The 14,628-nt window shown below is 63.5% G+C and overlaps 3 protein-coding genes across 4 annotated transcripts; all 3 read left to right on the forward strand.

The window, feature by feature from the left end:
- The first annotated feature begins 334 nt into the window (after window positions 1-334).
- TMEM249 (transmembrane protein 249) lies at window positions 335-1,878 on the forward strand. Of its 2 annotated transcripts, XM_055546806.1 has the most exons (4): window positions 335-632; window positions 738-933; window positions 1,090-1,175; window positions 1,421-1,878. In XM_055546806.1, exons 1-4 carry the CDS (start codon window positions 417-419, stop codon window positions 1,601-1,603), a joined length of 681 nt encoding a protein of 226 aa, XP_055402781.1. In that variant the 5' UTR covers window positions 335-416; the 3' UTR covers window positions 1,604-1,878. The 2 variants fall into 2 exon arrangements, 1 of the variants encoding a protein (XP_055402781.1); XR_008702451.1 differs by lacking the exon at window positions 1,090-1,175 and having other exon boundaries at window positions 335-933; window positions 1,421-1,560.
- A 1,919-nt stretch (window positions 1,879-3,797) lies between these two features.
- Window positions 3,798-9,333, forward strand: LOC129627270 (translation initiation factor IF-2-like). Its single transcript, XM_055546869.1, has 5 exons — window positions 3,798-3,890; window positions 4,602-4,774; window positions 4,830-4,914; window positions 7,676-8,722; window positions 9,049-9,333. The coding sequence occupies exons 1-5, from the start codon at window positions 3,798-3,800 to the stop codon at window positions 9,331-9,333; spliced, it is 1,683 nt and encodes a 560-aa protein (XP_055402844.1).
- Window positions 9,334-9,795: 462 nt separating this feature from the next.
- Window positions 9,796-12,816, forward strand: SCRT1 (scratch family transcriptional repressor 1). The gene is made up of 2 exons (XM_055546807.1): window positions 9,796-9,910; window positions 11,873-12,816. The coding sequence occupies exons 1-2, from the start codon at window positions 9,796-9,798 to the stop codon at window positions 12,814-12,816; spliced, it is 1,059 nt and encodes a 352-aa protein (XP_055402782.1).
- Window positions 12,817-14,628: the final 1,812 nt, after the last annotated feature.

The raw sequence follows: 14,628 nt of genomic DNA on the forward strand, positions 1-14,628 counted from the left end.
CTGTGGGCAGTGGGTAATGGCAACAGACGAGCCGCCCAGCTGACCGTCCGTACCCGACCCAGGCCCCCAAGGGCCGGTTCAGCGGACTGCCTACGACCTCTAGCGGTAAGCCCTTCCAGCTCTGGGCCCAAGGACTCTTCTGCACCGAGCGCAGCCTCGCCAGGCGCCTCAAGAACAACAGTTTCTACCCGTTCATGCAGCAGCAGCCCAACGGTGCGCGCGGACCGAAGTCAGGGACCGGGACTCCAACACTGAAGCGGGGAGACGCGGGGCGGGGCGGGGCGGGGATTGGAATCCGAATAGGGAGGGGAAGGGCGGGGCCAGAGCCCGGGACGGGGCTGACGCGAGGGGCGGGGCCAGAGCCCCGGGCCCGGCCTGCTGCTGCCTGATTAGGCTCCGGAACTGCAGGCTGGACCATGACCGAGGCCCCGCGCCCTACATGGGGCGGGCTGTTCCGGGCCCGAGCCCTGGCGCTGCCACCTCGAGCAGCGAGCAGGAGCCCGGTATCCTCATGCGTCCTCGCCGCGTCGCCCCCAGTCTTCGTGCTCGAGTACTACCTGGACACGCTGTGGAAGGGGACGCTGCTCTTCATAGTATGCATCTTGCTCATCAGCTTCGGTCTCGTGAGCGAGGTCTGAGCTCCCGGGCCCGCCCCCACGACCTTCCTACCCCGGGGACCCGGCCCCGCCTCGCCACCGGCCCCGCGGCGGCTCAGGGAGTCCCCGCGGCGCCCGCAGGTGCAGAAGCAGGAGACCTGGGGCTTCCCTGCCTACGGCGTGGGCGTGGGCCTGTGGCTTATGATCTCGTCGCTGCCGCGGCGCCGCCTGGTGCTGAACCACGCGCGTGGCGTGTACCATTTCTCCATCCAGGGCCGCACCGTGTGTCAGGGCCCCATGCACCTGGTCTACGTGCGCCTGGCGCTCAACTCGGACGGTGATGCGAGGGAAGGGCCGCGGACTAGGGGAGGGCGCGCAAGGGACGGGAACCCACGTGGAGTGGGGAGGGGCGGACACGCGGGCCTACGCCCCGTCCCCGGAGCCCCGCTCCGCTCCCCAGAGCCCGGGAGCTGAGCAACTTGCCCCTTACTAGCCTATCGAAGGTGCTTCTTCCAGCTGGTTCTGTGCGGCCACAAGCTGGAGCCGCTGGTGCTGGTGCAGCTGTCGGAGCGCTATGAGGTGCGTCCGACAGACACTCTTCTCTCCCCTCTCGGTCCAACGGGACGCCGACCACTGTTTAGGCTCTTAAGATGGGGACATTTCGCAGGTGGATGGTGCATACAACGGGCTCCTGGCCCGGGCCCTCAAGCTGGTCGCTGGCAGAGAGGGTGCCAGGGCTGACGGTCAGGGCTGGAGGTGCGGTTTGGCAAGGGGAGGGACGAGCAAGAGCTGACCTGACCGCCACTCGTCACCCGCTCACACAGCAAATGGAATACCTGGGCCGGTACATTGCCCGGAAGCTCAACATTAACTACTTTGACTGCCTGGCCACATCGTACCGGCACGTGGTCCGCCACTGGCCGCTGGGGACCACCTTCAGCCCGGGCATCGTGCTGCGCAAGACCGGTGCCTACGAGGGGAACCCTCAGTGGGACCCGGACGTGTGATGCTGCCAGCAGGCACCCACCCTTCTCCCACCCCAAGAGGCGTTCTGCCTTCCCCTCCAGTCCCCCGCCTCCACCCCCACCACTGGCCTTCTTCTCAATAAAGTGACCTCTTGCTTCAAGCCTGGGGGTTTTCTTTGTGCGAGCTGGGGCTGCCTCTTCAGGATCCTCCCCTCCTGCGCAGCTCACAGGGCCTTAGGGAGCCTGCCAGGAAGCAATGGGGAGTTTGGGTTGGAAGATGGTAGTAGTGGGACTGAGCCTGACAAGCAGTCAGGCATCTAGGACATGTGTGGGACACACTGCCTTTCAAGGTCAGTAGAAGTGCTGACCAATGAGCAGAATCCATGATTCAGAATCTGATTGGTCCAGTCTGGGCCAGATGCCCTTTCTAGTCCAATCACAAATGAGACAAGGACACAGCCAAAGGTCAAGCCCTGTGTCTTCTGGTGGACTCCACTCCCCAGAGTTGCTGCTGCTGCGCCCCGGGCCAGAGCTCAAGGCCTGCTGGAGGACAGACCCACGGTGCCCCTGGAGCATGCTCCTGCCTGACTTGTGTGGCCCCAGTTCCATGTTCTCTGAGCAGTGGGTGTTTTTGCTTCCTGGGTGTTGGAGGCTGCTGTGGGAGCAGAGAAGTCACTTCGGTTTCCTGTCAGGGTTTTTCCTCAGGGCCATGCTCAACATGACCCTGGTCTGGTCTTTGTGCATCATGCCAGCTTAGTGTCTCTGGAACCAGGACCACCTGCATAATTTGCAGGGCCCCATGCAAAATGAAAATGCAGAAGTCCTTGTTAAAAAGTTATCAATTTCCAGATGGCAGCACTAGAGCATTAAACAAGCACTGGCTCCTGGACTTCATGTCACATGCTCATGACGCTGGCCCTGCCTGGAACCCTGGCTAGCATTGCTCACTTTTTGGCTGCCAGCATCTCTGCCCATCTCTGGAGTGGAGTCCAGAAGCTAGGCGAATGGCTTTAGGCAATCCCAGGGAGCAATTGTTGTTCATGGCTCAAGGCTAGGAACCCCTACTTCTCAGGAGGGGTTCTACCAGGAGATGGGCTCAAGAGGTTGGGCAGAACCCAGCTGCGGAGGTACTGGGATAGGTTGGGGGTCAGTGCAGCAAGGGAGGTATGGAGTGTGAAATGTGAGCCAGGGGCTTGGCTGCCTGGGTGAGTGCCTGTGACCAAGCCAGGCCTGGGATGCCCAGGCTGTCTGTCAGATGTGGACAGGGGCTAGAAAGGCATGCCAGCTGCCTGGGCTCCCAAAGCTTGGGCTCCACTCGGTCAGTCAGTGAGACTTTAGGGTGGGCTTTGTTTCCACCCAGTGACCCAAAGCCTCTTCCCACTTGGAGCTGATGACCTAAGGGTGACCCAGGTTGAAGCACCTACTCTGCTGACAAAGTGGCTGGAGGACGGTGGTGTTCCTTCAGCTAGGGGATCAGGGCTTTGCAAGGATTCAGCATTTGAGCTGATACAAGAAGTTGCGATCTTGTGGAGCTCTGGGGGAGAGACTTCTGGGAAGAGCGGGTGTGAGGTGCAATGCAGGGTAGAACTGGACGTGTAGGAGAAGCCATGAGAAGACAGGCTGGGCTGAGGAAGGGGACCCACCGGGGCCTCGGGAAATCACTGGGGAGTTGTAAGCACAGATGCACTGCCATCTGAGGGTGTGGGGAAGGACCAGGAGGCTGTAGGAATTGTGCAGGGAGAGAAGGGCACAGGGGAACAGAGAGGATCATGGGCAGGTCTGAGCCCCATTGAGGCCATAGCAGACAGGATTTGCAGGAGGGCTGGATGCAGGCTGGAAAGGAATCCAGGGTGGGACTTCAGCTGGGCAGGTGGAACAGTGAAGGAAGGATTCAAGGGTGGAGGACAAGTGGATACAAACAAGCACCCTGATCTCGGGTGCTTCAAACAGCAATGATGTACTTGTTGTCATGGTTTTGTGGGCTGGCTGGGCTCAGCTGTGCGGTTCCACTCCATATGTGTAGCTGCAATTGCTCATATGGCTGCATCAGCTGGGATCTCAGTTGGGGCCAGAATGTCCAAGATGACCCCCATCCTCCAGGGCCTCTTTTCAAGTGATGTCTCAATATTCAGCAGACTATCTTGCTGCTGGTTTGCAAGAGGGAGTGTTATAAGAGGACAAGACCCAGTGGGCCATCGTGTGCACCATCTGCATGCATCATTCATACTACATCCCAATGGAGAAGCAAGTCATGTGGCCAAACCCAGAGCCAGAATGGGAAGGGTCTACCAAATGTCTGAACACCAGCAGGATCCTGGGAGCCACGAATGTAAGTAGTCCACCACAGTCCACCGTCTGGCTCCTCCCAAGACCTCCAGCATCTCCTCCCATCCCAGAACTCAGCTCAGACTGCAAGTCCAAGATCTTGCATCTAAGTCAAGTCCACATACAGATGAGGTTTCTCAGGTGTCCTTTCTTGGGTGTGGCCCTCTCAGGGGTCACTGTCCTTCGCTGCCCAGTACCAATGTCTTGAGGCCCATTGTTTCATTTATTTTGTCCAGTTTTGAAAAAATATTTATTTTTGGCTGCATTGGGTCCTTGTTGCTGTGTGTGGGCTTTCTTTAGTTGTGGAGAGCAGGGGCTACTCTCTAGTTGCGGTGCTCAGGCTTCTCATTGCAGTACCTTCTCTTGTTGCAGAGTATGGGCTCTAGGGTGCCAGACTTTAGTAGTTGTGGCTTGTGAGCTACAGAACACAGGCTCAGTGGCTGTGTTGCATGGACTTAGTTGCTCTGTGGTGTGTGGGATCCTTTGGGACCAGGGATCGAACCCGTGTCCCCTGCAAGGCAGATTCCTCACCACTGGACCACCAGGGAAGCCCTATTTTGTCCCGCTCTCTAGTTGTTCCAGGTAGGGTGGTAAATCTGGTTCTTGTCTGCACTCTGTGCTGGAAGTGACAGCCACCTTAGTTCCTCTGGAGCTCAACTAGTCTGATGCTTAAGTCAAGGCCTGACCCTCACCACCCTCTGCACTTTGGCTGCAGAGCTGGGAGCCTGCCTCAGTGCAGGCGACCAAGGGGCTGGGCCTTCAGCAGCTAGACAAAACTCTCTGCCCCTTGCTGTCCTCCCTCTGGGGCGTCAGTAGAGCTGAACCACAGCCATCCCACCCCCAGCCCTTCAGTGCTTGCTGCTCCTACATTTCCACACCAGGTCCTGGGCCCGCTGCTGCGTTTCCTCCCTGCTGTGTGATCCCTGCTCACCACTGGCCAAAGGTCTAACCATCGGACCTCGGCCTTCTGCTTCGGCCTGTCTGAGTTCCGCCTGCACCATGGATGGGTCCTCGCTGCCAGCCAGGCAGTAGGCAAGTCTGCCCAAGTTCCTGCTGCCTGCCTTCTTGGACTGTTTGTTCCTGACGCCTGTCTGGGTTCTCCAAGAGGGAACCACTGAGGCAGCAGTGTGAGGACATGCCCCTTGGTCAACCCCGAGGAGGAAAGAGAGGAAGCAGGAGGGCCGAGGCCAGCCCAGCACCCTGCGAGGGCTGAGGCATCAGAATGGCTCACCAGAGACGTCACGCATCAGGCTGAGATGCCAGGCCTTTGCGTCCTGCATTGATCAGCCATTGGGAGCTGGCCACCACTAGAAGGCTGGGATGTGGGGCCAGGGGCAACCCCTGGAGCCTCTGACAGCTAGAGGTGTCCCCCATAGGCAATGGAGCCAGAGTCCTTCCCAGGAGGACAATAGAGACCATGTGTCATGTGTGCACCCCAGAGAAAAGTCCCAGGAGTGGCAATGGGGAGTGGGACATAGGCCAGCAAGTGTTCAGAAGACTGACCAGTGTCCTTGGTGAGGAAGTGTGGTCTCAGGTTCCTGTGAGAGTGAGAAGGTAAACGGGCAGCAGAGAGAAGGCCACAAGCCTGGTCCTCAGTCTGGGGAGACCGGGGGAGGAGCCTGCTCCAGGCCATGGGCACGAAGTTCCAGAGCAGATGTTGAATGAAAGTGGCAATCCCATGGCAAAGTCAGGGAAGCGAGCATACGGGGCCCACACTGTATCAGGAAGTACAGGCTGCCAGGCCACCACCCACCAAGCCTCTCTGCAGTGCAGGCGGGATGGCAGCCGGCTGCCCGCTGCCAGAGCCGACCTTGGTGGCCCCGGTGCTGGCCTTCCTCTGGTCACCTTCGCCCTCCTCCCCAGGGCTCACTCTGCCCCTGCTCTGGAGTCTCCTTTAAAACTCCCCAAAGAACACTCCTGGACTCAAGTGCCCGGTGACTTGATCGGGCAGACACTGTGTTAACACGTGGAACTCGGACACAGAGGTGTTTCAATTCTCTGGGAGTTACAGCTCAGGCTGAGGATGAGAGACAGAGACTGTGAGCAGTTCTGGCAGCTGGATCCCTTGGACTGAGGAGGGACCTGGGCCACTTTGGGGAGGCTGGCCTCTCCAATAGCCAGCTGGAGACCCTGGACACAGCAGGCTAAGGGGATGTTCCTGCCCAAAAAGGAAGCAGGCAGGGTCTGGTGGGACTTCCTGGTATCCCCAGGCAGGGCTAGATTGACTCACAGCAGGAGGCAGGGGGTCTCTGATACAACAGCCAGACCCACCTGCTCCCATGTCTTTATTTCCTAAGAGAAAAGTGCCATTTTGTGATGGGGGGAGGGACAGAAAGGAGGCCAGATTGGCTGTGAACTGGTCTTAGGTGATGGTGGTGACAGGCACACAGTCTGACGCGCTACACTTTTGTGCATATCTAATATTTTCTATAATGAAATGTAAAAAGAAACAAAACAAACCCCCAAACCTGAATTTGCATATTTGTTGTTTAATGTCTTTTCTGGTGAAGCCTCATTTCTTGTGTACTAAGATACCTGCGAGTCTCCCGCTAAAGTTTGACTTTTTGGTTACCTGGGACCTGCCAGGCCTCACATGCCTAGAAGCAGAGGCAGGCAGAGGAACAGAACCAACACCAAATCCTTCCCATCTGACATGGATGAGGAGCTGCTGCTGCAATGTGAAGCAGGACAGGGCAACTGAGACCTTCAGGCTGAGAGGCTCCTCGGGGCGCAGCATGTGCATACACCTGGGGTGCTGGAGTGCGCGGAACCACTGGGTCTGCCACTGAGACCCCAGTCTCTTCTTCTGCAGCAAGGCCCCTTATACCTCCAGCTCCCAGTGGAAGACTCATGGTGGCCTGAGGGAAGGGGCTGCAACTTTCCAAAAGTGTTAGTATCTCCAACTGTCCTTTCCCAGTCTCTCCCTGGTGGGCTGGACCCGATCGTGGGGCACAGTGACCTCAACCTCAGGGTGCCTGAAAGGAGGCAGGCAAGGAGGACTAAGTAACTGCTCACGGGCCCCATGTGTGCTCCACACCACGGCCGTTCTGGACTGATGGCCAGGGCCTAGGCCCAGCTGCCCCTCCCTGCTGGGCACCCCAGGGGCTGCAGGCTCTACCCACACGAGGGCAAGCAAGGGCGGCCCAGACGATCCCCTTGGGAGCGCCTGGCCGCGGGACACATGTGTCGGTGCTCTGACACCTCCCTGTCATCAAGAGCGTTGGGAGCCAGGGGATGGGAAATTGACAGAGAGGCAGGAACTGGCACCAGGAGCCGGGGAAGGAGAAACAGAGAAGTTGGCTGAAGGAAGACAGAAATGAGGGAAAAGTAGAGGGCGATGGAGGAATGGGACTGAGGAAAGAGGTGGCGGAGTGGGGCCAAAGGGTGGGCCAGGGGAGTGAAAGAGGACGAGGTGGAGGAATAAAAGCGCATGACAGACGACCGGGCGATGGGACCAACGGAAGGGGATAGGGACGCGGTCCGACTGCAGTGTTGGGGCGGACTTTGCGGGAGGTGGGGAGCTCCGGCTGAAGGGACTGCGCCTGGCACGTCCCGCTGGCGCCCCGAGGGTTCGCCCGGTAATTAGGCCTCGGTCCAGATGGGCCCCCAGTCCCGCAATCAAAATGCTAATTGGCCCCGTGCCTCCGGCTGCGCCTCCGCTGGGCCCCCCGGGAAGGGGCAGAGATGAACCGCTCGGCCGAGGGGGATCCCTGCCCCCGCCCCCACTGCGGTCCCGCCTGCTGCGGCTCCGCGATAAGGGGGCGGCCGCGTCCTGCCCCCGTCCCTCAGGAGCACCAGCCACGCAAGATGAATATCCCGCCGCCGCCACAAAGCAGGCCTGCGGTCCCTGCCGCGCCCCGCGCCGGGCCGGTTCGCTCACAGCCACGCTCGCTCGGCTCCTCTGTTGCGACGCTAGGTGAAGCCGAGAGATCCGCGGGCGGCGGCGAGCCGCCGAAAGCGCGCCTCCGGAGAGGCCCTCCCGCCGCGCACCCGGCCGGGTCCGCGGGCCCGACCAGCAGCCTCGCACAAGGTCACCGCTCGCCGCGACGGGTGCGCGCGCCCCCGCCTCGCACGCGCTCCAGGCTGGGGCGCGCCCGCACACTCCCGGGGCCGCCCCTGCGACCTTGGTCCCCAGAGACAGCGGGCCGCGTGGGGGCGGGCTCGGAGCAGGGAGACCCGAGCCACGGGCGGGGGCGCGTGAGGGGACAATGGCGGCGCTGGGCCCTAATTGGGGACATATGTCCCCGCGCGCGGCCATTGTGCGGCCCGGAACTCCCCGCACCCCCGCGCCAGCCATTGGTCGCTGGGCCTGACGTCATGCGGGCTGCAAACTCTGGGCGGGCGGCCGGGGGAAGGGTTATCCGCCTGGTTGCGGGGCCGCGTCGGGGAGCTGCAGGCGCGCGGGAGGGCGGAAAACCACCAGTGAAACCGAATTTCTGGAGCAAGGGCAGAGCAGCCCCTCTCCGCTTTCACACTCCGCTCGCTGCATCGCCGCTGCGCTCGACCTCCGCCCCTTGGGGGAAGGGCGGGGGTGCAGAAGGCCTCTCCAGCGGGCACGGGGTCAGCCCGGGTGACCAAGCGGCGGGGACACACTGCGACACGGGGTGCGCGCAGCACTTCCACACGGCGCTTTCGCTGCCTCAGCATTCGCTGCTTCTCCGCTCGCCTCCCCCACCTGCCCCCGCAGATCCCTCGCCTCCACACCCGACAGCTGGGCTGGCCGGACCGACCATTCTGGGGTCCGCCCTGTGTTCTTCCCTCAAAGATCCCGAGTCCGGGCTCGTGGGCCCCAGGCCTGCTTCCACCTCTCCTCCCACGCCGCACAATGCTGCGGACGTCTGGGCCTCCGTTCCCGGAGCCTCTCGGGGGAACTCCACACGAGCTGGAGCCGCGGCATCCCCAAGACCCCTCCCAGGAGACCCTAGCGGGGGCCAGGCCCCGCGCAGCCATTTCCGCCGTCCTCTCCCCCATCCCTCCCTCCCCCTGCTGTCGCTCCTGGGCTTTAAAAGCCGGAGGCTGGGCCGGGCCGCAGGCAGAGGCGGCCGCGGGCGCAGGAGGCTGGGTCCGGGAGCTGTCCGAGAGCCGAGCCCCGCCCCCGGAGCCCCCATCCCTCCCTCCCACCTTCCCTCGGCCCGCCTTCCCCGAGCACCCCTCCCCCCCAGGACCCCCGCCCCCCGCCCGCCGCCGTCGCCGCCGCCGCCGCCGCTCGCTCCGGCTGCAGAACAATAAAGCAAGGCTCCCAGAGACCCCCGCAGAGGACCCCCGCCCGGCGGCCGAGCCCCCGCGGCCCGCCCCTCGCCGCTCCCTCTGGCTGTGCGCGCCCGGTCGCTGGCCGAGGTGCTGGCCGGGCCGGCGCTGGCCGCGGTGCTGAAGCTGCCGGCGCTACCGCCGCCGCCGCCTTCTCCAGGCCCCGCGCCGCTACCTCTGGGGGCATGGGGGGTCGCTGACTGAAGCTCCGCCGCGGCGGCGGGGGGGAGGGGAAGGGGGCCGCGGAGCCGGGCCAGCCCTGCACCCACTCGCAGCCTCCGGGCCCGGGACGGAGCCGCTCCCCCCCTCCCCGCCCCCCCAGCCTCCTCCCCCGCCTGTCCAGGGGCGGCACTGCGGGCTGGGAAGCCGGGACCAGAGGAGGAAAGGAAGGAAGGAAGGAAGAGAAGAGAGAAGAGAAGAGCAGTGAAGAATAGAAGAAGAGAAGGAAGGAAGGAGAAAAAGAGGGGTCCGGAGCAGCAGAGGAGGAAACGCAGGACGGGCAGGCAGGAGAGAGGACGGCACCGCGCGGCAGCATCCAGAGGCCAGAGTGGGGACCCGTGCTGCCTCAGCCGCTCCTCGGATGGTGACGGGGCCCCGCCGCGGCCGCAGCCCCCCCGCGTCCCGGCTCCGCAGGCCCGCAGCGCCGGAGCCCCGCAGGAATCATGCCCAGATCCTTCCTGGTCAAGAAGGTCAAACTTGACACATTCTCCTCGGCAGACCTCGAGAGCTCCTACGGGCGCGCCCGGAGCGACCTCGGCGTGCGACTGCAGGAGAAAGGTGCGAGTTGGGATGGGGCTGGGGGCGGCGGGCGAGGGGCTCAGTGCTGGAAGGAGTAGAGGGTCAGAGAGTGGGGCTGGAGGGACCAGGAGCCCCAGGCTATAGGCTCGGAGGAATCAGAACCAGCAGGAGGCAGTGTCTGAAGCGGACTTGGGAGGGGATGGGGATGGGGGTGGGGAGAGGGGAACGCAGAGGTAGGCCAGAACGGAGCCAAGGCTGGGCAGAGAGAACATGGATGCAGGAAAGAATGTGGGGAACAGGGGTCAGGAACAGGAGGAACACACTGACCCGCGCCCTGACCAATACAGAATGGACCCTGCTGCCATGTCAGGAACCAGCAATGTATGCAAACCACACTCAGAAACAGCCTGCCTCAGAACCCTCTTCTTTTCTTTGGCTGCACCTCTAGCCCCTCCTTCTAGGGCCAGCAGGGAAGTGCTAGGAGCTCCAGGGAGTAGCCATGTGGTCCAGTGGGGGCCGCCCACCTGTCAAGGCAGAGGCAGTAGCAGTGCCCCCGTCCCTGGAGCAGGGTCAGGGAGAAGGGTGTGGGAAGGTGGGCTGTGGGCAGGGAAGTCCAAGTGCTGGAGGCAGGGGGAGGCTCTTTGTGCTAGGGCGCCCAAATTCAAGGACAATTGCTAGCAAGTGGGCAAGGGGGCTGGGAGTGCCAGCAGCCTGGGGTGGAAAAACAAGTGTGACCTGCAGGAGCATAAGCCTGTGTTCGAGCCTGTGTGCACATGTGACTGCGTGTAGCCATGTGACTATGTGCACTTGTGTGTGACCCTGTATCAGTGTGTGCCTGTCTGTGTGCCACTACATGGGACCATGTGACTCTGAGGCCGCTATGTGCCCATGTGACTGGCAACCCCAGCTGAGAGTGTGTCTGGTTGGCTACATGTCTGACCCTGCGTGAGTAGGTGGTGCAGGCCTGGCTCAGGGTGCGGCCCACCCGGAGGGGACTCCAGAATTGACAGAGTCTGAGAGGCTGAGGGTAACTCTGAAGAAGCCAGACTCTGCATCGTGTGGGGTGTGTATTTGTGACTTTGAGGTTGTGAGATCCATCTCATGCCTTGAGAACAACCGCAGTTGCAGGCATGAATAATGCTGCCTGCCTGCAGCTTGTCCCTGTGAAGGTGTCCGCTGGTGCATGCCCTGGCACTGCCTCCAACACAGTGTCTTCCTGGTCACCTTTCCTGGGGTTCAGGAAGGCCCCACAAAGGATTAGGGCCTGGGGAGAGGGGGTAATGTGGAACAAGGTGGTACCCAACGGTGCAGGATGACGGAAAGGAGTGGTGGGGAGAAACAAGAGTGGATGGAGGGAGACAGGGCTGGAACGGAAGGTGGTCAAATCTAGTGAGTAGTGGGAGACCTGGAAGATGAAAGGGAGGTAGAATTCTCCAGGGCTTGTTGGGAGACCCCGAGCACCAGAACAGGTGAGCATCGAGGCTGGACACAGGCTCTGGGCACGGTGCATGAGCCAGTGGGAACCGTAAGAGCAGGAGCGACGGGGTCCCTGGACAGGCGGTCCTGGCTTTGTGCGCTGCGGTTCTGCAGTGTGTTGCATAATCAAGGAAAACTGCTGAAGTGGGGAGAACCCGAGGGGGAGGGAGAGGGGGAGGGGAGGAGGGGAAGGAGGGCGAGGGAAGCGCCGCCCCTCCCCCCTGACCTTGAAGCTCCGCGGAAGGTGGGGGGGGGGGGTGGGCAGCCGCGCCCGAAGATGCGAGTCTTTCCCTCCTCCAGCGAGGGCGGGGTGCAGCCCGGCCGGGCCCTGGCTCATCTCTCCTCTCTCTCCTCCCTTCCCCGCCGTCGCCATCCTCCCGGCCCCGCTCTCCCTCGGCCCCTTCTCCTTTGTCCTCCCCGTTTCCTTCTGGCCGGCCCCGGTGTCTCTTGCCACCCTCCTGTGTGTCTTGCCTGCTGCCCTGTTCCCCTCCCGCTGTCTGCCTGTCTGTCCGCCTCGGCCCTTAGGATACCTCAACGACTACGCGGGGCCCGCCTCCGTCTACGATGGCGATGCCGAGGCGGCCTTGCTCAAAGGGCCATCCCCGGAGCCCATGTACGCTGCGGCCGTGCGGGGAGAGCTGGGCCCGGCGGCCGCGGGCTCGGCGCCGCCGCCCACCCCGCGCCCGGAGCTGGCCACAGCCGCTGGTGGCTACATCAACGGCGACGCGGCGGTCAGCGAGGGCTACGCAGCTGACGCCTTCTTCATCACCGACGGGCGCTCCCGTCGTAAGGCAGCCAACGCCAGCGCCGCCGCCGCCCCCTCCGCAGCCTCGGCGCCGGCCCCCGACAGCGACGGCGGAGGCGGGGTCGGGGCGGGCACGCGCGGTGCGGGGTCGGGGGCTGGGGGTCGGGGCGGCGCGCGCGCGGGTGCGGGCACCGAGGCCCGCGCGGGGCCTGGGGCCGGCAGCTCAGGAGGCCGGCACGCGTGCGGCGAGTGCGGCAAAACGTATGCCACGTCGTCTAACCTGAGCCGCCACAAGCAGACGCACCGCAGCCTGGACAGCCAGCTGGCGCGGCGCTGCCCGACGTGCGGCAAGGTGTACGTGTCCATGCCGGCCATGGCCATGCACCTGCTCACGCACGACCTGCGCCACAAGTGCGGCGTGTGCGGCAAGGCCTTCTCGCGGCCCTGGCTGCTGCAGGGCCACATGCGTTCCCACACCGGCGAGAAGCCCTTCGGCTGCGCGCACTGCGGCAAGGCCTTCGCCGACCGCTCCAACCTGCGCGCGCACATGCAGACGCACTCCGCCTTCAAGCACTTCCAGTGCAAGCGCTGCAAGAAGAGCTTCGCGCTCAAGTCCTATCTCAACAAGCACTACGAGTCGGCCTGCTTCAAGGGCGCCGCCGCCGGCGGTCCCCCGGCCCCTGCGCCCACCGCGCCGCCGCAGCTTAGCCCTGTGCAGGCCTAGGGCGGCGGTACCTCCGCCAGCCGGGTTGGCTCTCAGCAATACGGGCCCCCAGGGAGGTCTCCGCCGGCGACCAGGCGGAGGGGCCGGAGGGCGGGCCCCTCCTCACAGCAATAGGGGGAGGGGGCCCGGCCCCGCCCCGCCCGCCAGGGGCCTTCCCGGCCCCTTCAAGCAATAGGGTCCCGAGGGGAGACCCACCCCGAGCCCCCTCCCTTCCCCTCCAGGGTGCCCCAGGCTTTTTCCCAGCAATAGGGTCGAGGAGACCCAGAACCGAACCTCATCTCCGAGTTAGGTCTCTGAGACCGGGGTGGGGTGAGGTAGGGAGCGCCCCCTCCTCCCTCTTCTGCGCCCCTGGATCGCGTGGCAGAGACTCAGGTCTTCCCCACCCCTTCCCAAGCCTTCCAGAGCCCGGCCTGCGGCCTAGACGTCGGGGAGCAGCAACTGGGGAGGAGCAGGGTGAGGGGAGCAGAGGCTACCTGCGCCTCCTTCTCGGTGTCCGCTAAGCCCCGGGAGTGTTAGACGCGTGCGGATCGGGGACTGGGGCGGAGGGCGGCACCTCTCTCCCTTGGGTTCCTTCCGGGGCCTCAGTCCGAGCCGCTTTCCTACCCTTGCCTCGCATCCTCTGCCAAATCCGAATTCTTCCAGCCCAGCTTACCGGGCTCTGTCCTCCATAACGAATAATAATGACGCATATCAAACCGCATGGACTTATCCGACCTCCTCAGATCCCGCTCCCGCCCTGCCCTGGGGCCCCCTCCCTCGTACCCGGGCATTCGGTGTTGGAGGACGGATTCCTGGGGCCTGGCAGGCAGGCCTGGGCACGGCCCTCTACACACCTCTCTGTATTCGCTTTGCGGGTAAAGCCCCCTAGGGGGGTTGCGGATGCGTCGGGTTTTCTTTCTGTATTTGTACGTTTTATTTATGAACGGATTGCACTCGGGTCCGGGAAGGGGCGCAGAGGCCCCTATCCTTCCCGCCGACGCCGGGGGCTTGGGATGTCCAGGATCACTTTCCCCGCCCCCGAACCCCGCCCACCTGGGCTCCGCCTCTCGGGAGACGCAGGCCCCGCCTCTCAAAGGCCGGCCCCCTCCCGGAGCCCCAGACCCCGCCCTCACTCTGTTGCCAACTTACACCCGTCTATGCCAAAGCCTCGGCGGCGACCCCGCCCCAAGGGCCCGCCCCATTGGCCGCCGCCTTTGTGACGTCACTGCATGCAGCCCCAGCCCCCCTCCCGTCCCTTCCCGGAGCTGCCCGCTCCCAGTCCCTCTTAGTTAGTCCGAAGCCGACTATAGAGCAATAATGCGCACTGCATGCGAAGCTGCCGCCGCCTCTAGAGTTACTGAGAATCAGGTATCCCCCCGCCCTACCCACCCCATAGGCCCCTAGATCAGGGACGCTGCGCGGGGCCGGACGCGCAGACTTTCTCCCCCCTCTCCTGCTCTTCCCTCCCTCCCCTCCCCCCCTCCCACGGCAGAGGCCGGCGGGTGTAATGGTTTCAGGGGCGGGGCGGGGTGTTTGTCCCCAAGACCCCTCCTTCAGTCGTCCATCACCCACCCATACTTCATTAGGCACCTACTATGTGCCAGGCCCACTGCTGAGTCCGCCAGGGGTGCGGCGACCTGCGGGAAGGTGCATGTTGGTGAGGGATCCAACCGGCTTCGGTGGGCCAGGGATGGTCACAGGTGCAGAGAGAGCCGCGGTCCCTAGACCCAAGCGTGGGCCCCTCACTCCTCCCCACCCCAGCTGGGGCCAGTGCTAGGCACAGGGGGCTCTGCTTTGACTTGGGCCCGGGTCCTCAGCTCAGGTGGCACAGAC

Source organism: Bubalus kerabau, chromosome 14, assembly GCF_029407905.1.
Source record: "Bubalus kerabau isolate K-KA32 ecotype Philippines breed swamp buffalo chromosome 14, PCC_UOA_SB_1v2, whole genome shotgun sequence".
NCBI classification, from domain to species: domain Eukaryota; kingdom Metazoa; phylum Chordata; class Mammalia; order Artiodactyla; family Bovidae; genus Bubalus; species Bubalus kerabau.